Source organism: Clarias gariepinus, chromosome 19 (genome assembly GCF_024256425.1).
Source record: "Clarias gariepinus isolate MV-2021 ecotype Netherlands chromosome 19, CGAR_prim_01v2, whole genome shotgun sequence".
Taxonomy (NCBI): domain Eukaryota; kingdom Metazoa; phylum Chordata; class Actinopteri; order Siluriformes; family Clariidae; genus Clarias; species Clarias gariepinus.
In genome coordinates this window covers 19,720,356-19,746,857 of record NC_071118.1, presented here as the reverse complement: position 1 = coordinate 19,746,857, position 26,502 = coordinate 19,720,356, and the positions used below count along the sequence as shown (strand labels likewise).

Below are 26,502 nucleotides of genomic sequence, written 5' to 3'. Positions count from 1 at the left end.
CTGATACCTAAACATTTTTGAGATTACTCTGTAACCCTTGATAGTAGGTCTTCTGAGATCTCTTTTCTCTAAGGCATCATCCAATGCTGTGTGTGAATAGCACACTGACACTGTTTGAGTGCTTTTATAGGTTGAGCTCTAAACCAACACCTTCATTCTCATTCTATTAATTGGACTCCTGGTCCCGTATTTACAAAGCTTTTTAAGCCTAAAAGTTGCTCCTAGTGACAAAATTCTAAGAAAATTCTTAGAATTATGAATTTTATTTAGAATTTACCCTTAAATTTAGAACTAAATCTTAGTAAAGATAAAAATGATTCACGAAACATCTTAGCCCTAAAAACAGCTTCTAAGGTAAAAATTGTTAAGAGTCTAATGGAGGACTTTTAAAAGGCTTAATAGCAGATTAGTTTCTATAGCAGAGGATAAAATGGTGGAAAGATGAAATATTCTCCAAACACTAAACGTGAAGCTAAAAGTAAACGCCCAATTTGGTTTTCTTGTTGTTTTACTACCCTCCATCTTGGATTGTTGGCTACATACCATCCAAAAGGGAAACTTAACCAGACTGTCCTGCAATCATGTAAACTGGTAAAAGCTGAGCCATTTTGCTCCCATCACTCTAAACTCTAAAGTGAGCAGCCGAAAGACCAACAACAATTTATTTGATTTGCAACAACTAAAAAAAATAACTGCTATTAAATAGTATGAGTTAGGCTACTCAATAATGCAAGTAAAGAATGATTAGTATGAATGAGTACAACAAACTTAAAAATTCACCCTGACATTCTTTCATTCTCCATTTATCATTCATAACAGAAAATTCTTGAGCGTTTTTTATTGCTTTCCTTAGTATTCTAATAACAAAATAACTTATAGCTGCAGTCCCAAACACCACGCTCACTTGTATGAGTTAATTATTTTTGTCCGAGCATTTTTTTTTACGTGTATAGATGAAACGTGTATAAATGAAACAAAAGGAAAGAAGAAAAGAAAAGGAAGGAAGAATGTCAGGAAGTGAAGCACAACAACAAAAGATGTGGGTTTTGAGTAACAGTAGGACGCCGGTCACGCCGGAACCTTCTTTGCACTTTTTGGCATATTGGACAAGAGTTTTGCAGGACAGTTAAGAACTGTATGCTTTTTTTTACACTGGAAATGCACTTCTTTTACTTTTAAAGCCAGAGGGCACTGTTGAGCTCAAAGCCTTTTTCCCCTGTCCACACAATATAACCCAAAATGCTAGTCTATGTTGTTCTTGAACTTTGGAAATATTACATAATGTACTGCAGAGTAAACTATTCCTCTACACTATAAATGGGTTTCTTATGATGGATTATTAATAGTTTTTGTGTGAAACATTTTGTTAAAGAGAAACATTTATTGCAAGGATATTTATGTAACCTTTCCATTAAAGACAAACTAATGAATCCCTAGCTTTATAGATTTTCTTTAAGTGGTAGTTGTTGTGTAACTTGTTGCATTACACAGAAATGACTAATTTACTTCACCAGAAGCAACTACACTTTTTAGTTTTCAAAGTCACTGTCCAGTTAACAAATGTTTCCCCAGTTTGTGGTTTTAGTGTATGCAAAGTGTTATGTGACATGTAAACAGGTCTTCTCCTCAGCATCACACCTTCAGCAACCTTCACTAAGCTCAAGAACAGAACAGTTTGTGTATGTATTAATGGGTTTTTAATGGGTTGGATGTAAATGCACGGTAATCTGCCTTTATGGAATAGTTCATGGAAGTACAGTAATGTCAAGTGCATTTGCAAAACCCATCAAGCACCGAGATGAAACAGGCTCTCATGAAGACCTTCCCAGGAAAGCAAGATCAAAACTTACTGTATGTCTGCTGCAGAGGTTCATTTGGGATGTTACAAGCCTTCAAAATCACTAATTAACAAACCTCACCTCAGATTAGAGCCATTATTAAGGCTTTACTGTAAGTAGCAGACATATCTCAGGATCAACTGTTCACAAGGAGATTATTGCATATTTTGGATGCCTTGCGTTGTATGTTTAAAACCAGGTAACCAACCAGGTGTGTCTACAGATTGGAGCAGAGTGTGGCATGCAACTCAAGAAGTCAGGACAAAAGTGCATAAAATCAGCACGGTTATTTTGGACAATTCATAAATTATCATCAGAGCACATAGTTGGGGTCAGAACACAGGGAGATATTAGACAAAAGCAATCCACAAATGTGAAAAGAATGTGACTAAAAGTTCAAAAGCTACTGCAGAAATTGTTCAAATTGTCGATTAATAGACAAATGATCAGGGGTGAAGACAATGTGAAGCTTGTCACCCATGAACCCTTGACGTAAAAGGGAAACAAACCATCTACACTGTACTACTATCTGTAGTCCTTTTCCTGTGCAGGGTTACTGGGGGCCTGGAGTCTATCCAAGGAAACTTAAAGCACAGCACTGGTTACCCTACTGGTTAGTCATAACTCACACACCCATCATACACTATGGGCAAGTTGTAAACCTACAGTGCATGTCTTTGGACTGTCGTAGGCAGTCAGAGTAATCCCACCAAGCACAGGGAGAACATGCAAACTCCACACACACACACAGACCAAAGGTGAGATTCAAATGGCCAACACTGAAGGTATGAGTTGCCAGGGGTCACCTCTAAGAAGGGGAACTATGAGACAACGAGATTTCTCAGACAAATCATAAACCTTACTAAGATGCTATTTATGCATCTACCACCCTAATGTATTACGAAGATAAGCACTAAACCTAATCATTCTAAACGGACCCTGTGATCACTGGAAGCGGACCAGAACTTTGAACACCAACTCAAGGATTCTAGGAATCTTAAAGAATTTTTTTGGAGTTTCAATGCTTTTTCCTCATATACTTGATTCTTCTTTAACAGCACTCTAAAACACTGTTCCTACATTGGAGATTGGGCGGGCGACTTATCTGTGTGTTTATCACTGCTTGAATGGTGCTTTAGTCTCAGCAAGTCTTAATGCGGGTCCCAAAAGCTTTTACCGAATTCAACTCCATTAAGGTCAGTGTAAATGTCGCATACTTTGTTTCCCGGTGGGACTGTTAGAACGGTTACACCGCATGAGTGCTTCCTGTCATTAGACTCTTTAGATAAGACAGGGGCAATGTGGGTGTTGGACGGACGTGCCCATTTTTGCTGATCTGAGACCACTTTTAGTAATGTTGATACGAGATCAGCTGACTTCGGCTTGAAGCTGAGCAGGTTGAACTGTAAGGCACATGCACAAGAGCTGAGCAGGTACCCTCTATCCCACCTTGCTCATGTGAAAACATACCGGAAGAAAGAACCAGAGCTAATCCTGATATCGGTAGATAGATTAGATGGAATATCTCAAAAATCCTTTGGTATTTGTACACAAAACAGTAAAATTAGCATTAAAATTTTGGAAATAAAATCCCTGATATGACCAGATGATTACCCATGTAATATGAAATTGTATGGAAAACATAACAGCACTCGCTTATTCCTCTTATACTACTGTGGTTCCCCAATTATTCATTTTGCCCAATTATAATTTATTTGCTTATTTGCACCCATAATATTACCTTCCTCACTGTATAATGTTTACATATGCAAATTATCCTGCACTTTGAAAATGCACTTCTGGTTAGATGCAAACTGTATTTCGTTGCCTTGTACTTACATGTGCAGTGACAATAAAGTTCAATCTAATTTAATTTAATCTATTTAAATTTTACCTCATTAATAAATATAATGTTGTGCTATCCTTAAGACAATATATCATTTCTGTTATAGCAGCTATACAGTTCTCACTTTTCTAGCTTTTTTTTTCTGTCTCAGCTTGTCACCTTCCTGCATGTTCCGGCAAACCTGAGACTGTCTCCATGTAAGAAATACCATGAAAGACCTGAATTTGCTAAATTTAAACAATCCTGCATGAGTCAGTGGCTTGGACAAACTGGATATAGACCCAGTTGTAATTTGCTTTGGGCGATTACTAGTGCATTATTGCAGGTGTGATATTGTTTTTATGCAACATTTTTATAAATAAGAAATTTGTATAGTTATAGACGGGGTTTATTTATGGTCATGCTATCGGGTTTAATCCCAAAATAAGGATTCCTAGTGAGGTTTCTTCCTTATGCTTGTCTCATGGAACTTTCCTTGCCATCGTCACTTTAAGCTTGCTGATTAAGGACACAGTCGACCCATGCCAAGTCGTGGTTCAAAGTTCGCGGCCTCAGTTAAAACCTTGCTGAAAATATTGTGTATAACTGTAAATATTGGTATTTGGTTCACTGCAGTGTCCATTTTTTTGTACTTCTGTGATTAAACCGGAAGTAGAACTGGGGTCCGTTCTTATCTGTGGAAATTCGTAAGTCGATTGTTCGTGCGTTGCATGCCTACCTGTACTGTTTAAATTTTTTAGTACTGTAGAGAGAACACAAAGCAACCGTAAAGGAAAACGCAGCTTATTATGCATCTTATTACACAGCTTATTAAAGCTTATTAAACGCAGAATTATTACTGTATTTAACGGACTTATACCAAAGAAAACACGCTTGCATGAATTACAGTATTACAGTAATTTCTGTGGGATATAGGAGTAACAATGTTATTTTACATTTTAGCACTGCGGGACACATAGCAGTACAGTACTGTACAGTACAGCAGAACCTTGGATTACGAACATAATGCTCATATTTCAAAATACTCGTAAACCAAATAATTTTTCTCATAAGAAATAATGGAAGCCCAAATTATTCGTTCCACAGCCCAAAAAATGAATACATAAAAATAATTAACACAAAATATAACATAAAAATAAAACAAATTAACCTGCACTTTACCTTAAAAATAAATCCCAAAAGATAAGTTTTTTCGTTTGTGCGCACAGGCACTGTGTGTGTGTATATATGTGTGTGTGAAGCTAAAGTAAGGAGCCTCTCCCGTCTCCCCCTTCTCGTCTCACAGTTACCCGTCCTCTACTCTTTTCACACACATGCGCGCACACAACGGAAACACTGTTTTATTGCAAAATAAACAAGAAATCTCTCTATTGACACTTGAACGGAATGACTGCTGTAAGATAAAAATAAAACAAATTAACCTGCACTTTACCTTACACTTAAAGAATAGTGACAAAGCAGTGTTTCTGTGTAGAGCAGAGGGAAAGAGTGTGTGTGTGTCTGTGTGTCTGTGAAGGCGAAAGTAGGAGGGGTCTCTGTGTGTGTGTGTGTGTATGTGTGTGTGTGTGTGTGTGTATGGCACGGTGTCCAATGGTGCGCTCACACAGGCACAAAGAGCAGGCTGGCACACACGCAAACAGACACAAAATAAAATATGTTTTACGCACACACACATGGTCACAGTGTTGTACTAAACAGTACACGCATGCACAGTAATGTCAATTATACCAGTGAGAGACGCGCACTAAGACCCAGCGGCGGAGACGATTACCTACAATTCCATAGCACAAGAGTGAGAAGCTCATGCTCAGTTGTAATCATGTGACGCTCAGCATCAAAACAAGAAGCGCATGCGTGATACATGATACTCAGTACTTGTAAACCAAGACTTGCTCGTTTTCCAAGTCAAAATTTATTAAAAATCTTGCGGAACACTCGCAAACAACGTTACTCACAATCCAAGGTTTTACTGTATACTGGTTTACCTTTCTTTTTTTTAAAAGGGTAATGTACTAAGCTGAGATTGAAATAAAATTTAAGTGTTTTGGGGGCATACTTACGGTTTATAAAAAAAAGGCATTTATAGACATTTTTGATTACATCCAAAATTCATGTTTTTTCACAAGTAACGGGTGCTCTAGGAATATAGAGCACGCTGCGAATTTTGTGGGTCAACTGTAAATATTTTGCAGTTTATATATAGAATTTTTTATCCTGTAAAGCTGATTTGCATCAATGTCTTTTGTAAAATGCACTATACAAATAACACATAATAATGTGTAACTGACACTTCACAATATGACTAAATAATTTTTGTTCTCTCTGAAGGAAAATAGCTGCTAGATACTGTAGGTTTGCAAATTTCCAAACCTAAACCAATAATTGATTAATCATTAATCATAAATGATAATAGACACTTCATAGGCTTCATAATCAGAAAATATTAGTTATACAAGAAAATTTAATGAAGCTCAAGAAGTTTAAATGAACAATAAAAAAAAATGAGCATGTCAAAAATACTGCACTTTCGCAAAAACATACCTGGTTCAATATTAAGGGTGCCAAGAGCTGGAACTGTCCCCTTTTTTGAGCTCCAGAGAAATATTATGCAAAACAAACATTATTGGTTACAGCACTTTTAATCAGTTAAATTCTCAATCTGTCTAGCTACACAGACAAGCGCCGCAATAAAACGGTAAAACATACCAGTGCAATTTACTGTCAAGTATAAGCATTTTTGGCTTGAACTCGCTTGTATGTATTATTTCACTCGTACTACATTGATTTACTAATTTATCAACCAATGACATATTGTGCATTTGTCTGAATACTTTGCAGTTTAAATGATTTATAAATTATAATATGGCTGGAATTATTCCATCACCCCTCATTTCTTTCTCTCTCTTTCTCTGTCTCTCTCTGTCTCTCTCTCTCTCTCTCTTGTTTTCTCCCTTTTCGTCTGGTTTTCTCTTAAAAATATGCGGCCTGATAAAATATCATCAGTGTAGTCCCCTCTGTGCTGAAGGGTTTTTCTTGCTTTCAGAAAGTTGATGGTTTTAAAGCACTTACAGTTGAGCCTCGTTCCATAAAGGTTAAAGAAATGTTTTCCAGCAAAAACTCACTGTCAATTATTATATGTTTCATGTTTTTTAAACTGTTTATTATTGATATTTGATTAGAATACGTGCATTAATATTAACCTATCGTTGTTGTTACAGGTGGAACTTCTGTTCAAGCTGTAATGCAAAATTAATGCACATCTTCTAATCCACAGAATTCATCCTTCGCTAAATTGGAGATTCAACAGTATTGTGGAATAATATTATTAAGTTTGCCAGGCTTTGACCACAAAGTACACATTGTGTTCCAGAAACAGATCCCTTAAATCTCAGACTGTTAAAAGGTTATTTATGTGTGTGTGTTTGTGTGTGTGTGTGTGTGTGTGTGTGTTCACAGCTCCAGAAGCACATTCCTTAGAGGTTTTGTACTTTATTCCTTCTAAAGGAAGGAAGGCCTGCAGGCTACAAGGCCACCTTCAGGTTCTGTATGTAGATCATTCACTTTGTTTACGTGTGCATGTTGTGTGTTTGTGCGTAGGTAGAGGAGGGTGGGAAAGCCGGGTCTCTACAGTGCCCCCTGCTGGTCGGGGATGAAGTCATCATCATCAATGGTGTGGAGTTGAGTGGGTTCAGACAGGAGGCCATTTCACTGGTCAAAGGATCCTACAAGACTCTCCAACTCACAGTGCGCAGGTCAGAAAACACACGTCCTGACATACACATGCTTCAAGCTGCAAACTTCCAGTTATGAAATATTTGGTTATATATTAGGCCATGTTTTCTTTAGTAGGATGTGATCTGCCATGTTTTCATAGTAGCACATGTTGGCCTGTAGGGGAAACACTGAGCTGTTAGAGAGAGAGTCTACAGTACTGAAACAGGTGCTGTCACTTTTTTACACTGTTTTGATTGGTTGAAAGAGCAGCAATGTGTATATTAGGTAAAGTTTTAAAGGTTCCAACAGTAGGGTATCTTTGGGTTTCCTGATATTTTTATAGATGGAAGCAGCTTGTGATATTTTTGAAGTCATGGTACGGTATGTTTTGGGAATGTATTTATTTATTTTTTACAAATTTACACGTATAAACTTGCAAACAGCAGCAAACTGGTCATAATGTCCTGAACACGTTACAAATGCATATAAGGTGTATTTCTTAAAAACTTACATACATCTAAGTGTTTAGGTACGCTAAATTGTTCAAGAACAGAAACTGCACTATCTATAGCAACTAAAGCAGGTTCCCGACTCACGAACCATCAAGTTACGAATTTTCTCAGATTTGAGTGGACCACGGAACTACAAACATTCATAGATGGGAACAAATCACTGACGTAGCTCACATGTATTGTACAATAAATGCACAGTGCAGTACACCAGATACCAATATTTACAATTATATACAATATTTCCAGTATAGTGTGTGTGTGTGTGTGTGTGTGTGTGTGTGTGTGTGTGTGTGTGTGTCGGCGGAGGGAGAAATAAGTCAGCCTCACTGGTTTCAATGAATCAGTCCGGAAGCACGATGCTGTCCTGTTGGTGATTAATTCTAATTTCGGAAAAAATTCCACAAGAAAACAGAGTTCACAATCTAATACAGTGGAAAAAAGCTCTGAGACAAGCGCAGTAAACAACTTGTAGTATTGTCTCTCCCTCCCTCTCTCTTGACTCATTAGGCATGTTTAAAAAGGGTTTCATGCAGCACCGCTCAAATTTATTCAAGTGGATTGGTATGCATAACGTGTATATAACATGTAGTCACTGTCTGACTTAAGAACAAATCCGACTTATGAACAGGGGCCGATGAACGGAACACCATTACTCTTCTGGTAATGGTGCTGTAAATATTTTTGCACAACTCAGTAAACACTTTTCTCTTGCCATAGTCAATGGGAAAGAGGTCTCACATAAAATACCACCAGGAAAGAAGTTAACTTGAGGTTTTATTCCTAAATTTTATTTTTTTACAGAGTGATGCCAACATGGTGGAACACTGAACTATATTTGAAATAAACTTGTTTATCTGACCCTGTACAAATTCCACATCTTGGAAGTGATGTTTAAATATTAAAGTCCTAAGCGACGTGCTACCCGTACTACTGTATGAACCAAATTAATGGAGGAAATCTCCCAGAACTAGTTAAAGCGTAACTCAGTTCACTCTGACCATAAAGTGCACCAGACCAGACATCCTGTACTGAACGCTATGAATTTGATTTTGTGTATTAGTACACACCTATTATTAAGATATGCTAATTGTCAAAAGGAGTGATAATGTCTCTTATTACAAGCTGATTGGTGGAAGCTGCTGCAATGTATGTTTATATTCGTCCAGAGGTGGGCAAAGAACAAAAAATAAAAATAGAGAATATTTTACTTAAGCAAAAGCAGAAGTTTCATTTACTTGAGTAATACAAAATACAAAAAACAAATACACTGGGCTTGTATTAGCTCACAGTAGCCATTTTCATAGTAAAAAACCTGTCTCTCTCTCTTTCTGCTTACCAACTGTGAACATGCTGTTTTTGTGGCTGTGTGCAATTGGCCCCACTTCTGATTTTAAACCCCTGTCATCATAGTCAGCAGGTGGCAAAATTCCTACTTCAAATACTACACACCACGGTCGTTTGGTAACATAAAAATGTGTGCAAATGTATTGGCGTAAAAGTACAGATACTTGCTGTACTTTTGAGCTTTAAAAAATGGTAAAAAATTTAAATGTTTCCTCTAATAAAATTATTCAATTAAAGTAAATATACATGAAATATGTTCTTAAGTACAGTAACATGAGAACTTAGTTACCTTCCACCTCTGCATAAATTACGCCCAGGAAAAACAACTGAAAATGTATCCTCAACTTGGAATTTCTACACTCCCAAATTTCTATGAACTCCCAAACCAGCAAGTGATGTTAAACAACCATGGCTGCTCACCGCATAAGCAGTAAAGCCAACACGTCTCATTTTAAAATGAATTATACTGTATAGGCTCCACTTCCATTTCCCAGCTAAGCACAATGCAGCATGAGGTGTCTTACAGCTCCGATTGGTGGAAAGAGACATGACATTTCTTTAGGTTTCTGATTGGTGGAAATGTTTGCGATGCTTCGGTGGTTTGGGTGAACTGACCCTGCAGACATTTGAGATCAGACATCATAGTAGCATAATTCACACACTGACACACAATCCTCGCACACAAGGCATTTCACACACTGCCCTTCTCCACCATTCTCTTTTACATCCACACTCATTGACGTGGCCTTTCTCAGGCTCAGTAACAGAGTGATAAAGGTAGGCATTGTGTGACACCTGTGTGGCTGTGGGAGGGAGTGGAAGTGGGGGATCAGAGTGTCAGAACGACAGAGAGAAGTTGGGAGGATGTGAAAAGATGGCTGCTGACCATCATGAAAAGATTACGAGAAGAGCTCTCTCACTTGTCTTCAGTAACATCAGAGTCAGGGTTGAAGTGGACCCGGCGCATATCCCAGGATATTCAAAAAAATTAGTCGCTGCTTGAAAATTCCTTGAAAGGATCTGGCTCCAAAAGTGAATCAATCCCCATATACTGCTTGTTTAATCCATGCTTGAATTCACAACAGAAATAGGCATTTTTACAGCGTGGCACAAAAAAAGTGAACAAGTCGGGCTTGTTTTAACCAACAGCCAGGCTCCGTTTGTTCTGCCCATTTGGGTTAACCGAAGTTTTGAACCAGAGTCAGCTCGCGTCAAGACGGTGACGACCTAAGCTCCTACAGTTGTCATTGAGGGTTCATTCAGTTCTGTACAGTATATGTTTTCCCTAAATTTTTTTGAAAAAATAACAGGTAATTATTAATGGCTGTGATTATGCAAGAAAGAAAGATGCAGCGAGGGTAAAAAGGCCAATAATCTTCAGTGTACTGTGTCCTTAACTGAGATAAGATGTTCAGTAAGTTTTATTAAATAACAACATTTTTACCCTTTTTATTAGGATTTGTCCCCGTCATACATCGGGTATCATCTCCTGTATAACGAGAAAAAAATGTGAATGTGTAAAAATGTATAATTCTCAAAATAACAAGCTTTTAAACACTAAACCCAAACAGTTGTCCTCATTCACAGGAGCAGGTACACAGGAATTCATGAAATGAAAAAACCCCAAAAACTATCGTACTGTATCTGAGCTCCTGAGCTGATAGAGCTCGTAAAGGACACTTTCAAAGTTTTGCGTGAATACACAGCTTAGAAGATTGGAGATCGGAGCAGGAGCAACTGGAGATTTGTTGAGCATTTATCAGGAAGTTTAGATCATAGAATGTACGGCCAAACGTTTGTGGACACATAGCCAGCACACAAATATGGCTACCAAAAAAAAAAGGTTAACCTGAGCTTATAAATGTTGTGCTATAGTCTTATTTGCTTTACAGTCACACAGGAACAATAATTAGTGAACCTCCGATTTGATCTGTGCTGATCCCGATTTGATCTAATCTCACTCACTCACACACCACAGACAATTTGGAAACTCCAGTCAGCCTACTAGTATCATGGGGGCAAAAAACAGAGTCTGCGGAGGAAACACATCCTGCACAGGGAGAACATGCCACCTCCACACACACACACAGACCCAAGGCAGGAATCGAACCCTCGACCCAGGAGGTGCAAGGACACAGTGCTAACATTTACGCCACAATGCTGCCGCTTTTGATCAGTAATCTAATTAAACCATGGAAATGATCAAACCTCCAGCAAAACTCCAGCACTGAAGCCCGAAGGGTAACAAAAAATGTATTTCTTTGGTTAGATTATTTGTGTTGTTCAAAGCACCTGCTCACTCCCTGTTCACTCTGCTTCACCACCATCCTCCTCATCTCCTGCAGAATGATTAGATCAGTCTGTTATTCTTGTACACTCGGTCAGCAGACTCGTTTTCTGTTTTTGGTGAACACTTTGTTAAGCGCATGACTGGCCAAGGGTTTCCACTTTCTGTCCATGTTTCACCAACAAGTGCTGGATGGTTTTAGATATTTTTAGCTGTGATGGTAACTGCTGCCTGCTGTTATAGAATGCATCAGTCATGTGCAGTAACTACAGCTAAAATGAGCTGATCTGTAGATAATGCTGGGGTTGGTTAAAATTCCCGAACTTTCTGATGGCCAGTCTGCAGCTGCCCATATGCAGGCGTTTAACGAACTGTTGTTATAAGGTTACAAGCACTCGGTTGTATGGAATGTCTTTGCATTCTGTAGCGTTACAATTTCCTTTTCATGGAATAAGAGGCATGAACATGTTTTAGCATGACAGTGCTCAAAACCCAGCTCCATGAAGACGATGATGTTTTGTCCAGGTTGGAGTGTAAGAACTCACTGAATCCGACTGCACCCCGGGTTTCCTTAACCAACTTCAGTGCCTGGCCTCCCTAATAGTCTGGTCAGAAACATACAAAGCAATGATCTGAAAACCTATTTGAAAGAATGGGATTTTTTAAAAAACACAATGTGCGGGTATGATGGTCAGTTGTCCACATACTTTTGGCCAAATAACGAAATCTGGCTATAGATCCCTAAATGCACAGAAAACAGCTGTAAACAAATTGCACAAGGAAAAAAAGGTTGAAGAAACTCATGCGGTAATTGAGTGACACTGGATACTGGACTACTGCACAAGGCAGTCTTTAGGATTACAGCAGCAGTTCTTATGTGCAAACCTTATTTAGGTATCCAAATCAGATTATCTACTGAATGAGTCTTAAACATAAACTAGCACTTTTTTAGGAAGGAAACTCTTAAGCACATTCACACTGGACGATCTACAGCAGCACAGGGCAAGTTCCAAGCATCTGGATATGGAGGAACCCACAATCAAGAGATTAGTCTCTAGATTTAGATATTTATGTAGTCTAACCTGCTCCCCAGGCCAAATGCAAAAATACACGTTCAGACAGTTTAACATGAAAAAAACATCATGCTAATTTGAATGCCATTCATTCATCTGTAGGTGTGTCTGAAACCCCAGGCAGCTGCCTTGATGGGTTAAATGCCTTGATGTTTTGCTGTCTCATAAAGCTGGTGTATTATGACACAAAGCTTCAAAATCTGTGAAAGTGATTGTACTGTATGAAAATGCTTTGAGACCGTGCCCAGTGCTAGGTTACTGCCCTAAATTTTATAAGTCATAGTTATCATCTATATAGTATATAGTATAGACTTTTTTTCTACATTTTATAATTTATTCCTATATATTTTTTAATTCTGTAAAGCTGTGTTGCTTTGGAAAAAAATACAATAAAATAGAAATTAAAAAGAGAATGAATATTTGGCGGTTAGAAAACTAGAAAATTTTTTCACTAGAAAGTCCTCCTTCTATCACCAGTGTTTCCCAGAACAGTTTATAACAGTCTGACTGACTGACTGGCGCTGCATTGTAGGGTATGTGGTAGATTTCAGTGAAGCCAAAACTGTATGCATGCTGCCCTTAAAATGGACCAGGTGAAGTCTTTAAAGTAGGCAGCATTTGATTTGGACAAGACAAGCGTTTAAACAGACTTTGTGTGTCTTTTGAAAGATTTGACCCCTGAAACTTTAGCCCTACGTTCATATCATCTGTCTGACTCAATTACATTTTTTTTACCCTAATGTGACAAAGATCTAATTAATTTCTTTTAGGGTTTTAAAAATGTTTTTCAGACCAGAGGTCTATGGTTTTTAAGTCGGAATTCATGCAACTTTTGGCCTCTTCGCATGCCTGGGGCACCCGCTAACATCAGCCAGCACTGGCAGCGCAGGGGTTTTATAGCAGTACTAGTAACAACTGTTAAAACAGCTATAGTTAGGCATCTGGCTTCCTTCCTTTTCCTAGACCTCAACAAATACATCCAACTAACAGCTTGATATGCTCAAGAGCAAAATCCCAAGCATGCTTTTGCTAAAAACGCTTTCATTGTTTGAAATTAATGAGTAGACACACAAACCCCTGACGTGCTTAAGCTCAGAGGGTGCGAGCAACGGCATATCAATTAGTAATGGGTTGTTCATGAACGATTGGTTCTTTTTGAACGAATCTTTAACGTGACTCAGAAGAATGAGTAGTCTCGGAGAGTAATTCGTTCATTTTCTACTAATTCGTTGATAAAGATTACTTGATAATTGTTTAATTCTGTTTCCTGTTTACTGCACTGCATAGCGTCATGGGAGTCACATGTCAAAAGAACGAACTACTCTGAGTAGAAGAGTCATTGAGAAAGAATCGCTCAATTCTGTTTCCTGTACATGACCTACGGAGGTTTTGTGATGATTTTCGCATGCGCCCCCAGTAAAAAATGAACAAATCACTCTCCGAGACTACTCGTTCTTCGGAGTCACGTTAAAGATTCGTTTAAAAAGAACAAATCATTCATGAACGACCCATCACTACTTTGCGGTGAAATAGATTCAAAAGAACAAACAACTAGAAGATATGAGAGGTGCTGCTCATTCTGTTTATTATAATATATAATTAGCTGCATTGTAATATTTTCATTACTGGAACTATAGCCAACATTTGTGTATGTAGATGTATTGGGGGTTTGTTTATTAAAAATGCAACATTTTATTTCTTATTAAAAGAACGAAATGATCTAAATGACTCAAAAAAAGATTTATTCATTTTGATGAACGAGATTCAAAGAACCGAGTCACTAAAATGATTCAAACTTCCCATCACTAGTATCGATGTGCGCATGCATGCCATTTCAGAGGACAAACATATCCACGTTACAGTAGATTTAGATAAGAGTCAATTGTAAGTATGAATGTAAACCCTTATGCTATACATTCTGACCAAAAACGCAGAGAATTGAGTGTCCGGTAATGTGAATCTAGACTTCTATACATTTATTCTTGTGCTGCTGGTGGTGTACAGAAAAAGACAAATTTACCACAAAGACAAAAACCCCTTCATGTTACTATAGTATACACAGTAAATAAAACATTAAATGTAATAAATAGTTACTAGGTTTTTGACTGGTGTATGAAACTGATTGGTTTGTCGTTAGGAGGACCAAAAGAAATTGTACTTTTTCATTTTTCTTTAATATGGTAATGTAAATCATATGTGCGTCACTGTGTGTGTGTGTGTGTGTGTGTGTGTGTGTGTGTGTGTGTGTGTGTGTGTAGGTAGGTACAGTGTAGTAAAATAATTATGCTCAGTAATAAATATTTAACAACGCTCCTTTCATCCACCATCTGCCACAGTCTCTTATTTCCTCTCATTATTTCCTCCTCACCTTTATTCTCTCCTTCACCCTGGTACTTTATTTCTGATATCAACACAAAGTCAGTTTACTCTATTGTAAAAACATGCACACACGCAAACACTAGAGAACAAAACAGCAAACAATATCAAAATTCCATACCAGGAATCATACCCGCTCTGGGTTACTGATCATGGGTGGTTCATGCCCCAGCTCCACCAGGCTGCTATTGTGAGCGCATGAGCAAGGTCCTTAAACCTACCTGGGTCATGGCTGACCCTGCACTCTGACCCCAAGAATTTCACTTTTTAGCAATGTATATGTGACAAAATGGCATAAGTTAACTTAAAGAACTAAACTCTGCCCATGAAGGGTTAACTTATTGGGCTGCATCAAGCAAAACGACCTAAGAGATTTGAAATGACTGAAACTTTGATAAAAACCCTTTAACACGCCTCCGAGTGGCGCAGTGGTAAAGTGCTCGCCCTATCATCCGGAGATCGCTGGTTCGAACCCAGTGTGATGCTGTTTTCCTCTAACAGCCGGAGGCACAGAGAGAGCTGATTGGCCGAGCTCTCTCAGGGGGGAGGGATGAGAAGTACTCGTGCTCCCGGCTGAGTGGTAGTAGTAGCCTTAATGTGGGAGCCTCCTAGTGATGGGGAGGAATTGGCCACGACTAACCTGGAAAGATTGTGCTGAATCGCCAACGTTGTGAGATCACTTATATAAATGGAAAATGATCATGTGGTTTGATGAGGTCAGATTGATCCTATTCCAGAGGACCATGCGCCTGTCATGCATTGTGCCCACTGTACAAACCTCTGGAGGCAGTGTTATATTCTGTGGTTGCTTCGGTTAGTCAGTTCTAGACTCACCTAGTGGCGGACTGGCCATCTGGAGCACCAGGTGTTTTCCCGGTGTGCCGCTGTCCAATGTGGGCCGGCCCAGTCAGAACGCAAATATATAAAAAATGATGGAAATAATAAAAACGAAAATAATATTGCATCTCTTTTCTGCGCAGATGAATGAGTGCGTCGATCGCATGGGTTCTGCTGACAAAGAGCATGTGTTTGTGTGAATGTGAATGTATTGCATACGTGTTCTGAAACATGGCACCTTTCACTTCTAATTTACAGAGGGAACGATATTGATCCTTTATATATTGATCCTCGATACAGAGCAAATAATTAATAATAATTTCCATGGATGAAAAGGGGAGAAAAAGAAAGGTGGAGCTCAAAAGTCACGCGAAAGAAAGAAAAGGTAGATGCGATGAAATGCTTCAAATGAACAGATTAAAAGTGAAAAGGATGGCAAATCAAACTGAACAGGTAATGTGGAATAAAATCAATAGCAGCGTTAGCTCGAGCTAGTAAACTAGTTACTCATTTTGATTATTATGGTAGTTAATATTAATAAAACATAATGCTGAGAAACGTTATTCTGAATTAATATTGACTGCCATAATAATTACTAGCACGAGCTAATGCTGCTAATGATTTTATTCCAGTTTACCTGTTCAGTCTGATTTCCTTTTCACTCTGGTAGATCAGGGGAGAGGTGTTGGTCATCATCATCAGGCACTGGTTCATCAGTACTTACCCTGCTGCACTTGCAGCTTACACTGATGAGTGGTGTATCGTACACTGCATCAAGTTGACCCCTCCCCCCCCCAACTAACTAAAATATTGTCTTTATAGTTTTATATATTGTTTGTCTTTATAATATTTCCTTTGTTTATTTGTATAATATATGTTCAGTGATACTTCAAATAATGTTTAAATAGCAGGTATTTACGTATTGCGTTATATTTTTATTCTAGTAAGTGGTGTTAAAAATTAATCTTCACATTAATTTACAATGTATTATGATGTGGGATGTGGTGGGTTGCTGTGGGCCAGGAAGTCCAGGGCCAATCTTTGGTTCCATTCATCCCCTGGACTCAGCAACGTTATAAAATGAAGTCGGTTGACGACCTGAATGTACTGGAAGACCGAGGTACCAAAGCAGTGTAGTTTTTCTTCCCGGATGGCACAGGCATGTTCCAGCACATTGTGAGTGCTTCTGAAAACATGAATCATTTTCACACATGAACCAGCCACCACATTGTGTGCTATAATCAAAGCTAAAGGTGACTAAAAGGAAATCTCAGTGTGTGAATTTTCTTTTGGCCAGCAGTCTATGTAACTGTGAATAAATAATTAGGCAGTCGTTATTTTTGCTGCAAAATGCATAGTTTTGAGACACCACCATATGCTTTTTAAATTTTAAGCGGTGCACTCCGAATCTACTTCATATACAGTCCTCATCAGCAAGGCCGATGCTTTGGTTTTTGCTATGTGCTGAAGACATTTAAGGTTTAAGATAAAAAAATTAGATGAGATTATTTATCAGAATATCAGCTTTTGTTTCCTGATATTTACATCTAGATGTGATAAACAAGTTATAATGTGGCACCTTTGATGGCAGACAATCCAATTTGGTGTAGCAAAATAGATAAAAACAGGAAGAGATAGTCTTAAAATAAAATTCAATTCAATTCAATTTTATTTATATAGCGCTTTTAACAATGGTCATTGTCCCAAAGCAGCTTCACAAGAAAAAAAATGAAAGATTTTTTTTTTTTTTTTTTTTTTTAAGAAAGAAAAGAAAAGAAAATAGCAATCAACATAAAAAAAACAATTAATATTTTTTTGCCTATTGCTTGCTTGAGATCAAACTGATGACCTACTAACATCACTGAACTGTTGTGTTCTTCCTTTCTGATGATTTTTCAGGTGTCTTTCAGAACTTCCTTCAATTTCTGTTTGTTTTCAGTTGTTTCTGCCATCATTTTCTTTCTTTCGGAGGTGAAATGCTCAGTTGGTTTAAAAGTATGGGGATAGGCTTACCCAATGTAAAACCTTCCAGTTTTCTCCCTGAGGAAGTCCTTCGTTGTGTTTCGGGTCATGGTTTTGCTGCATGATAAAGATCCTTTCAGTAAGACCGGATATATTTCTCTGGAAATTGTCAGTTTGTTATTGTCATTGAGTGTTTTAATTCGTTGTGCTGCCACCATCAGTAATTAAGTCGTCAGTAAAAATTAGCTTGTATGTTTTGGATCATACGCACATTCTATCTTTCTTAACACTTTGAGCTTTTCATTACTTTGGTAGAGGTTCATTTTGAACCAGACTTGCCAAGATTCTTACTGTTGATAAGATCTTCACTTCTGCCTTGTGGAGGTTGTTAGTGATGTCACAGACTGTTGTTTTTTTTTTTTTTTCTTTACCACTGTCATGAACTGCTATTGTTTTCCTTTTTTCTGTTTCATTTTAAATTGCTCTATTCTCAGTGCATGTGCAGTGGCTCTGCCTTTGGCCTCGTTTCCAAGCCCCCAAATGGGTTGCCTTTCTCCTATAGTTGGTTCTTGGGTTTTCTTGTAACTTTACCCTGAAAAAATGAAAAAAAAGTGAAAAAATGTCTTTTTACAGTAGAAGAAACCTGGGTATCAAACTATGACTAGAAGCGTAGAAAACCTGGGTATACCTTGTACTGTATACAGTATATACATCTATATGTTGTATATGTAACCCTATTATATATTGTATGATCCTATAAATAATTAGGGTTAGAGCTAAAGGTTTAAGCAGTATAGCATTTTGTCTGCCTGAAATATCAGCGTGAAATCATCTCTGTGGTTTTGCACAGGTGCATTGTGGGTTAAGAGGCCTTTGTATTTCAAAACACAGGATACACTGTTTGTGTGTGTGTGTGTGTGTGTGTGTTTGTTTGTGTGTGTGTGTGTGTGTTGCTATGTTAGCAGTCAAAGCACACAATGGTGTATATACGAAGACAGGTGCAGTACAGCGCAGGTACTCAAAGCACACAAATATTAACACACACACACCATCACACACACACACACAAACATATATGTGTAGGATTGTGTTTGTTAACATGAACGTGGGTTTCACTTGTACATGTGTATTTCCCATATCTACACCCCAGTCCCTTTCACCTGTGGCTACCCCACATCCATGAGCTTTCTCTTTCTCATTTCATTTCTCTGATTGGTTTCTGTTCCCCTTCTGCTTTCTGCATACAGGTGTATTACTTTTATTGTGTACGATAAACTTTTTTTGTGTGCTTAAAAGCATACATTTCTTCCATGAAATTAGGCTCCTGTCATTCTTATTGTCTCTGGTCAGAGGACAATATCATTTACAGCTGAAGGATAAACAGTTTCCCAAAAGCATTAATGCGGTGCCCAAATAACCCAAACTTTTTTTTTTTTTTTCAACCTAATGAACTTAGTTAAAATAGTAAATTAAGCCGTTAAAAATAGTTAATTAAGCAGTCTTACTGTGTTGTATCAAGGTGATCACTCTTTGCATTTGGATGGTGCATATAAATTCACATTGGACAACTCAGAGAAATCAAGTCTAGCCTTGTTTGATAGATGATACCAAATTTCATTTCCCATGTGGTAAGTTCACAAAAAACAGGGCTATGGACAGGTCAAGGATGGCTTAAAGGTTAAAGCTCCCTGTTTGTGATCAGAAGGTTGGAGGTTCAAGCTCCGCCAGTGCCACTAAGTCCCTTAACCCTATGTGCTCCAGGTCTGCTGTATCATTGCAAATTTTGTTTCCTAATGAGCTGGCGTGTAAAAAATTAATTCAACGTGCTGTAACAATTAGTTGCTGTAACTCCTAGCCTTTAGTGCAAACAACAGCGGCTTTTAACGGTACTACTCAGGCTTAGTCCATTTTACTTACATTTCCAAGAGGTTCCCATAAACGCTTTGAGTAAAGCCTGCTTGTCAGAGTATGAAGTGTTGATGATGTCATCAAAAAGAGCACCAATTATGTTTGGATCACTTTGTTTTATCATACAGTATTGACATCACACGCATTCATCAATTATTCAGTCAAAAATTATTTGCACTCTGGCTGTAGAATTTATTTTTAATTACGTTTAGAAAAGATAAATACATATTTTTTTTTACATAATCTCATTGATTTTCAATACACTTTATCCATCTGTCAGTAAGTTTTTGTATTCTCACATTAGAAAATGTTTTAGCCTTGGCCATTAACCCGCAGCTGTCTTCGGTTCCTCATCAGAAGTGAATCCTCATAGGGCTGCTTTCAGGGGACCAAAGGGGTGAAAGTCCAATGGAAAGATCAGGACTATAAGAGGATGCTTTAACACCTCAAAAACGAGTCTTGGCAGTGTGTGGACGTGCAAAATCACAACACTCTTGGATATCAGTCCTTTGTGTTTAATCTAAAATGTAGGCTTCAGTTTTTTAGTGCGCATCGTTTTCCTGCTGATGGTTGACTTTTGAACATTTTTCTTGGTGTGTGATTGAGGATGTTTCTGTTCTATACTCTGCCGTTTACTCTAAGGCTCATAGTGATGACTCCATGTCTGATCACCAGTAATGATTCTCTTTCACCTTTCTTAGAGTATCGCTCCAAATTTTGTGTTTGCAGATATTAAAAAAACTTTCTTAAGTAACAGCATCAGTTACACCCTCAGACCACAAAAAAAATAATCACTGTGCACTGCTTTTGTTCCATGCATATCACACTTTTGTTTAAACAGCAGTTACAAATGAACTAATGTAACACGATCACATCGGCACAACAGTGACTGGGCAGACAGTAGCCTTCAACGGGAAGCGCTGATGAGGCAGTGCGCCAACAGAAGTTTTAATATAACTGAATATATTTTGACTCACCCTTGTATAACATAAAAACTACCATAAAAGTATTATATTGTACAGTGTACGTTAAATGGTGAAACATGGGCTAGAGCTCAGGGAATGTATCCAGCTTATACTGCATGGTAAGGGTAAACAATAAATATCTTACTGCATGGTAAGGGTAAAAAAATAAATATGTTAGCAAGCCTAACAGGCAGATCCCAGATGAATTCTATTCTGAAATTGTTTTAGGCAGGAAATAAAATCTCCTTGAGACAACATGAGGAATAAACATCAAATGTAAACTCATTCTTATCTGGATAGCATCAGAAAGTTTTACTTTTTTACCTGTTTTGAATATGAGCTGTGTTGTTCGGTCTTTGTATAATTTTATTTAACATATTTTAAATAGTAAGGACGGCACGGTGGTGTAGTGGTTAGCACTGTCGCTAAGCACCTCCAGGGTCCGGGTTTGATTCCCGGCCAGGCTCGATTCCCGTCTCTGTGTTTTGGTAGGTTAGGTTAATTGGTGTTCTCAAATTGTCCGTAGTGTGCGAATGAGTGTGTGTATGTGTGTGCCCTGAGATGGATTGGCACCCTGTCCAGGGTGTACCCCACCTCGTGCCCTATGTATCCTGGGATAGGCTCCAGGCAACCGCGACCCTGAATACAGGATAAAGCAGTATAGAAGATGAGTGAGTGAGTGAGTAAATACAAAGCGAATACTATGGCGGCCTAGTGGTTAACACTGTCGTCTTGCACCTCCAGAGCTCCGCCTCTGTGGGCGTGGAGTCCACGTGTTCTCGCCGTAGTATTGCAAGACAGATTGAATCGCCACCTGGGTATTATGAGAATATTGTATCGGTGGTCCCTGGTGATTCCCATCACTACCACCTTCTGTGTCAGAGGAGAAAAACCTCCAAAACGTAATTAGTGATGCAATCTAAATATTACATGTTTGAGGACATACTTCATAATTTTCATAGCATGTAAACAGGACAGAGCAGGAAAAAACATAAGGCAGAATGAAAGATTTAGGTTTTCATTAAAACAATCAGAAACGGGGTAATGGGGCAACTGGGTTTTTTTTTTCCCCACCTAGGTCTACTTATGCTCAAATTTACAAAAAAATAACTCGAAAGCGTGAAAGAGGGAGAAAGCTGAGACTGTCGGAGCCTCTAAGGGAGATGTTTAACCTGCCATGTGACATCACCGACATGATTTCCATTCCTGCATGTTGATTGGCCGAGGGGAGGGAAGTAATCTGATTCCTTTCTCAATCCACTGTGTTTGGGGATAGAGAGGTAGAGCGAGAGAAAGAACCTGAGGAAGTAAGACACAGAGGATGTTGGTCACTTGTTTTAAGCGTTTATCCAGATAATTTAGAATTCGTTAATCGTTATATTAAGCTTGTGCATAAAAACATTTTTGAGAGAGGAAGAAATAGCCCGGAGAGGCGAGTGTGTCGTAGGAATGTTTCTCCAGGTGGTTTGAAGTTCACTCTGTAGATGATTTGTTGTTTTTGGCTCACATTTTGTTTTGGGGGAGAAAAAAAAGGAGAGCCGCTCCTGTGGACACCTGATCTGAAAGGTAAGCATACTCACCTGTGCAGGTGGGACAACTCTCTCTTACATACACACGCACGCACAGTATACACACACGGTATCCACACATGCCTAGATACATGCACAAATACACACAAGTATGCACATGTGCAAAAAGACTTGAATGTGATTTTGCTATGGTATATCCTTTTTTTTTTCTATGGGCTTAATTAGGCTAATAATTATTATATATGTTTTTTGCCCATAGTCTGTTAATTGTATATGGTATATTGTATTGGTATTATTTCTTAGCTTTATTATAGCTTATCATAGTTTTTATATCTTCATTATGGTCTATTGTAGGTATTATGAGTTACGTAACATAGTAACTACTAGTCTCACTATATATTACATTAGCTCTTATAATAATGATCACTGTATTTGTAATGACTATATTATACGGTATTATACAATCTATTATTAGTCTAATAATTTAGTCTAATAATTAAGTTTCACTGTAAAACAACTTTTACTATTGACTTTACATATTTACATTATATTACATTATTATTATTATTTAGATACATTTGCATTCAATCATTGTAGTAGCAAAGCAATGCATAGACTCACACAGATACTGTACATGTCAAGAGCTTTGGTTAAAGTTCACATCAAACATTAGAGCAGGGAGACTTCGACCATTTCCTTGTAGTTGTGCCAGATGAGCTGGGTTGAATATTTTAAAACTGCTTAAATATTGAATGGAAATGTCTTGTTGATAAAAAAATAAGTTAGCGAAGAATGTCCAGGAAAGGATGTGGGAATTCAAATAATCGCTTTCTATAACTGTGGTAATCAGTAGAGAATCTCAGAATGCACGTTGAACACATCGAACATTAATACGAGCCACAACAACAGAAGACCATGTTGGGTTTCAGTCTTGTGAGCCGAGAACACAAGGCACATGGGGATGGAAGTAATGATGGCGTGGGTTGCAGGCTGTTCTGATGCACAAGTGTGTATATCATAGTGTGTATCACAGAATTGTTTTGTTTAAAAGATTTCTTGTAACGGTTTCTTACGTATATCCACCTGGAAGTCTTGAAGTAGCAAGGACGCCTTTCTCTTCCCTGCCAGAATAGGATCCTCATTCAAGTTATAACAGAGCACTCGCTGGAGAAGAGTCATCACTCTACATTCAGCTTTAATGGAGGTCAGGCTTTCCAGTCAGTGATTCCAGGTCCACATAACCTGATTCTATATAAACTACACTAGTCAAAACAGAAACAACAGTGACCTTGTGAGTGCCTCCAGGCTGCCTCCTGATCTGATGTTATTTAAACAGACAACAGAAAAACACGCATTTACGCACATCGTGACTTGCTGTTTACTACCTGCTGATGGATTTTCAAGATACTGTTCCCAAACACTATGAAAGCCATAAAAGTTTGTTTCGGTCAGCTTTCAGAAGCCGGTCTGATGAAGTATAAGCGAGGAATAAAAATTCTTGATTCAGTGACACCTAAAATTTGACTTGCACAAACTTCAGTTTGATCGTTCAATGCCAGTTTGACTTGGGGAGTTCACTTGGACTTGGAGTTCAGCTTTAGTGGTTGGGTGGTAATGTCTGTGAGACATCATCATGGTGCGGCCGGACTGCTGAGATTGGATGAAGTCATCATTGCATTTGCATGCATTTTAAAATGTGATAATTTCTCACATATTTCTAAAGGGTTTGTGAACAAAACATTAACATTCAAGGACAGATTAGTAAATCACAGCCTCTTGGGTGTTCCCCTGCCTACCCGCTATGTTTGAACCAATGCACAGATCCCTGACCTCCCCACCGCATAACCTGACATGTAAAATAAAAATAATAAATTAGGAGGACTTGCTATGCAGAAGTCAGTCTTATTTTTAGTGCCTAGCTTCTTCTTCCACCAAGTCATCACTTTCAATTTGAACAGTGGCCAAATAGGGGAAATAAATCTCCTAGTTATTCTTCTAATTGATGTACTTAGTGGGTTTACGCTTATTTATGCAGTATTTGCCTGCTTATTTTGCTGCACATTTTGGACAATTCTGAAATGATGTCATATTCTCGTGTTTTTCCAGTCATTGGCGCTTGTGCTAATCTAATCTTATTCTCATCTAAAATTCTTCAGATTCTAAATTTTTAATTATACAACAGTTAGGTCCAACTGAGTCATCTAATTGGACGAGAGGCATTCCACATGTTGTGATATAGATCATAACAGCACTGGGATATTAAATTATGTGAATCGCTCCTCATCACAGGTGTTCTAACAATTGTTACTTACGCTATCAGTTAGCGTGGATAATAGTAGGTTGGTACCCATCCTGCGACCGACAGTTAGTTTAATTAACAATAGTTAGAACATCTCTGAACCGTCTGTGATGTTTTATTTAAGCCTAAGGCAAGCTTCAAATCTAATCAAATCTAACAAGGTTCTACCATAAGGCTGATTCCCAAATTCCTGACCATATCCACTTGGAATGAGTACATGGAATCGTACACCCTACATTAGAAATTAGCCTTCAATATAACACTATTTTAGGTTTCAACACCAGAAACCTAGGAGTCAGCTGCTATTTTGAAGTGGAATAAGTGGAAATATAAAGTGGATTGTTTTTTTTTTGGCCTGTGTAGTACTAGTAAGAATTTTAAACTACAGTACTTGTAACCCCTGTTAATTATATTGTTGGTTGTCAGCAATACACAACAATATTTCTACCAAATGTGAAAGAATATGTGTCGGTGATTAAAATAACAAGCAAAACAGGATAATAAAGGTAATTTGTAGAACTGTTGTATAAAAGAAATAATATATTTGGGATTCAGGCTTCGCCCTCATGCCTGAACTTTCCTCTCGTGTGATATTACTTAAATATAGGCTCAGTTGGTAGTCTTACATAGACTAATCAATTCTCACTTTTGCACTAATATTGCTCTGTTTAATCCATTACATTTAGTTGGTATGAAGGTAAAACTAGGCCTGTGTTATCTAATTTTAGGAGAAATAGCAATACTGTCGGTGCATTAGCAAGGTACCGCAATAAAGAGGGTGCATTCTTCACTGTATATCCAATTTTCATCTGTGACAAATGAAAAGGGAACCAGAAACCACAGAGTCTTCAAAGGGAGATAGGTGGCTTTGTGAAAAAGCAAGAATAGAGGAGAATAAAGAACAAAGAAAATGTAAAGAGAGATGGATAAGCATTAAATACGGCCATATTTTCACTGTTGGGTATTGGCTGAAGATAAGCATGCTTCCTCTCAGCCTGTTTGTTATCGCTTAAGCAAAAGACAGATATTTTAATCCAGTTATATTAGACTGGTATTTCATTAACAACAGATTGAGCAAACTATCCAAAACTTTTTTTCCTTTTACCTTATTATGGATATATATTGTTATTTCTTTTCCTTCTCAGAAATTGATCATAATATTCATAAAATGTCTTTTTGGTATGGTGTTGTATTTCTTAAGCAACTATGTAATTAGGAAATGAATAGAACATAATCAAATAAAACAAATAACATATAATATATATATTGCATTACGTATAAAAAATACGTCAATAGAGTAAAATATAAAATATACAGTGCCATGCATAAGTAATTGCAGAAATATTCAAGTTTTGAGACAGATTCACAGTCATATTAAAGATCTTTGACTGGAGTTTTGTAACATGTTCAAGTTCATTGTTTTTGGGCCACTCCTGTGTAGCACCTGCCATATGTTTTGGCTTGTCTGTCTGGTGAAAAATGAGCCTTCATGCCGTCTCAAGTTCCTTTAGACTGAAATACGTTTAAGTCTAGGATTACCAATCCATTAAGGATTACAAATCCACATAACATCATGCTACCGCCACCATGCTTTTTTGTACAAATGTTGTTTTATTGGTTATGAGTGCTATTCTACCTAATGTATAGTCTTGGTCTCATCAAATAAAAGTGCACCTTTTTGAGCTACATATTTGCTGAGATTTAAACACATGATTTGATATGGCTTTCCTAAGCTCAGGATTATGGAGTGTCTGCTAATATTTACAGATTCCAGATTAATTTAAAGACTTCACAGCAATGCAAATGTATTTACAAACTATATTGATTATTTGTCTCGCTTAAATATTATGGCATATTTTGTGTCAGTTAATGATATATGAGGGGCATTCGAGTCAAACCGGGACTTAATATGAAATATATGAAGGCTTGATATGAATTATATGAAAAATGATTGACATTTACAGGAGCACAGGATCACAGTACAGTAACATAAAACATTTGAATAGGGCAAA

At 37.8% G+C, this 26,502-nt stretch overlaps 1 protein-coding gene across 6 annotated transcripts in view; it reads left to right on the top strand.

Annotated features, from left to right (window-relative positions):
- Positions 1 to 26,502, top strand: part of shroom3 (shroom family member 3) — an 82,642-nt gene that overhangs the window by 14,069 nt on the left and 42,071 nt on the right. For 4 of the 6 annotated variants that reach the window (XM_053478423.1, XM_053478421.1, XM_053478422.1 and 1 more), the window contains exon 2: positions 7,282 to 7,436. In XM_053478423.1, coding sequence (XP_053334398.1) covers positions 7,282 to 7,436 — 155 coding nt within the window. Of the gene's footprint in view, positions 1 to 7,281; positions 7,437 to 21,961; positions 22,229 to 26,502 lie in introns of those variants that run through there. The other 2 variants (XM_053478425.1, XM_053478426.1) reach the window with 1 other exon arrangement.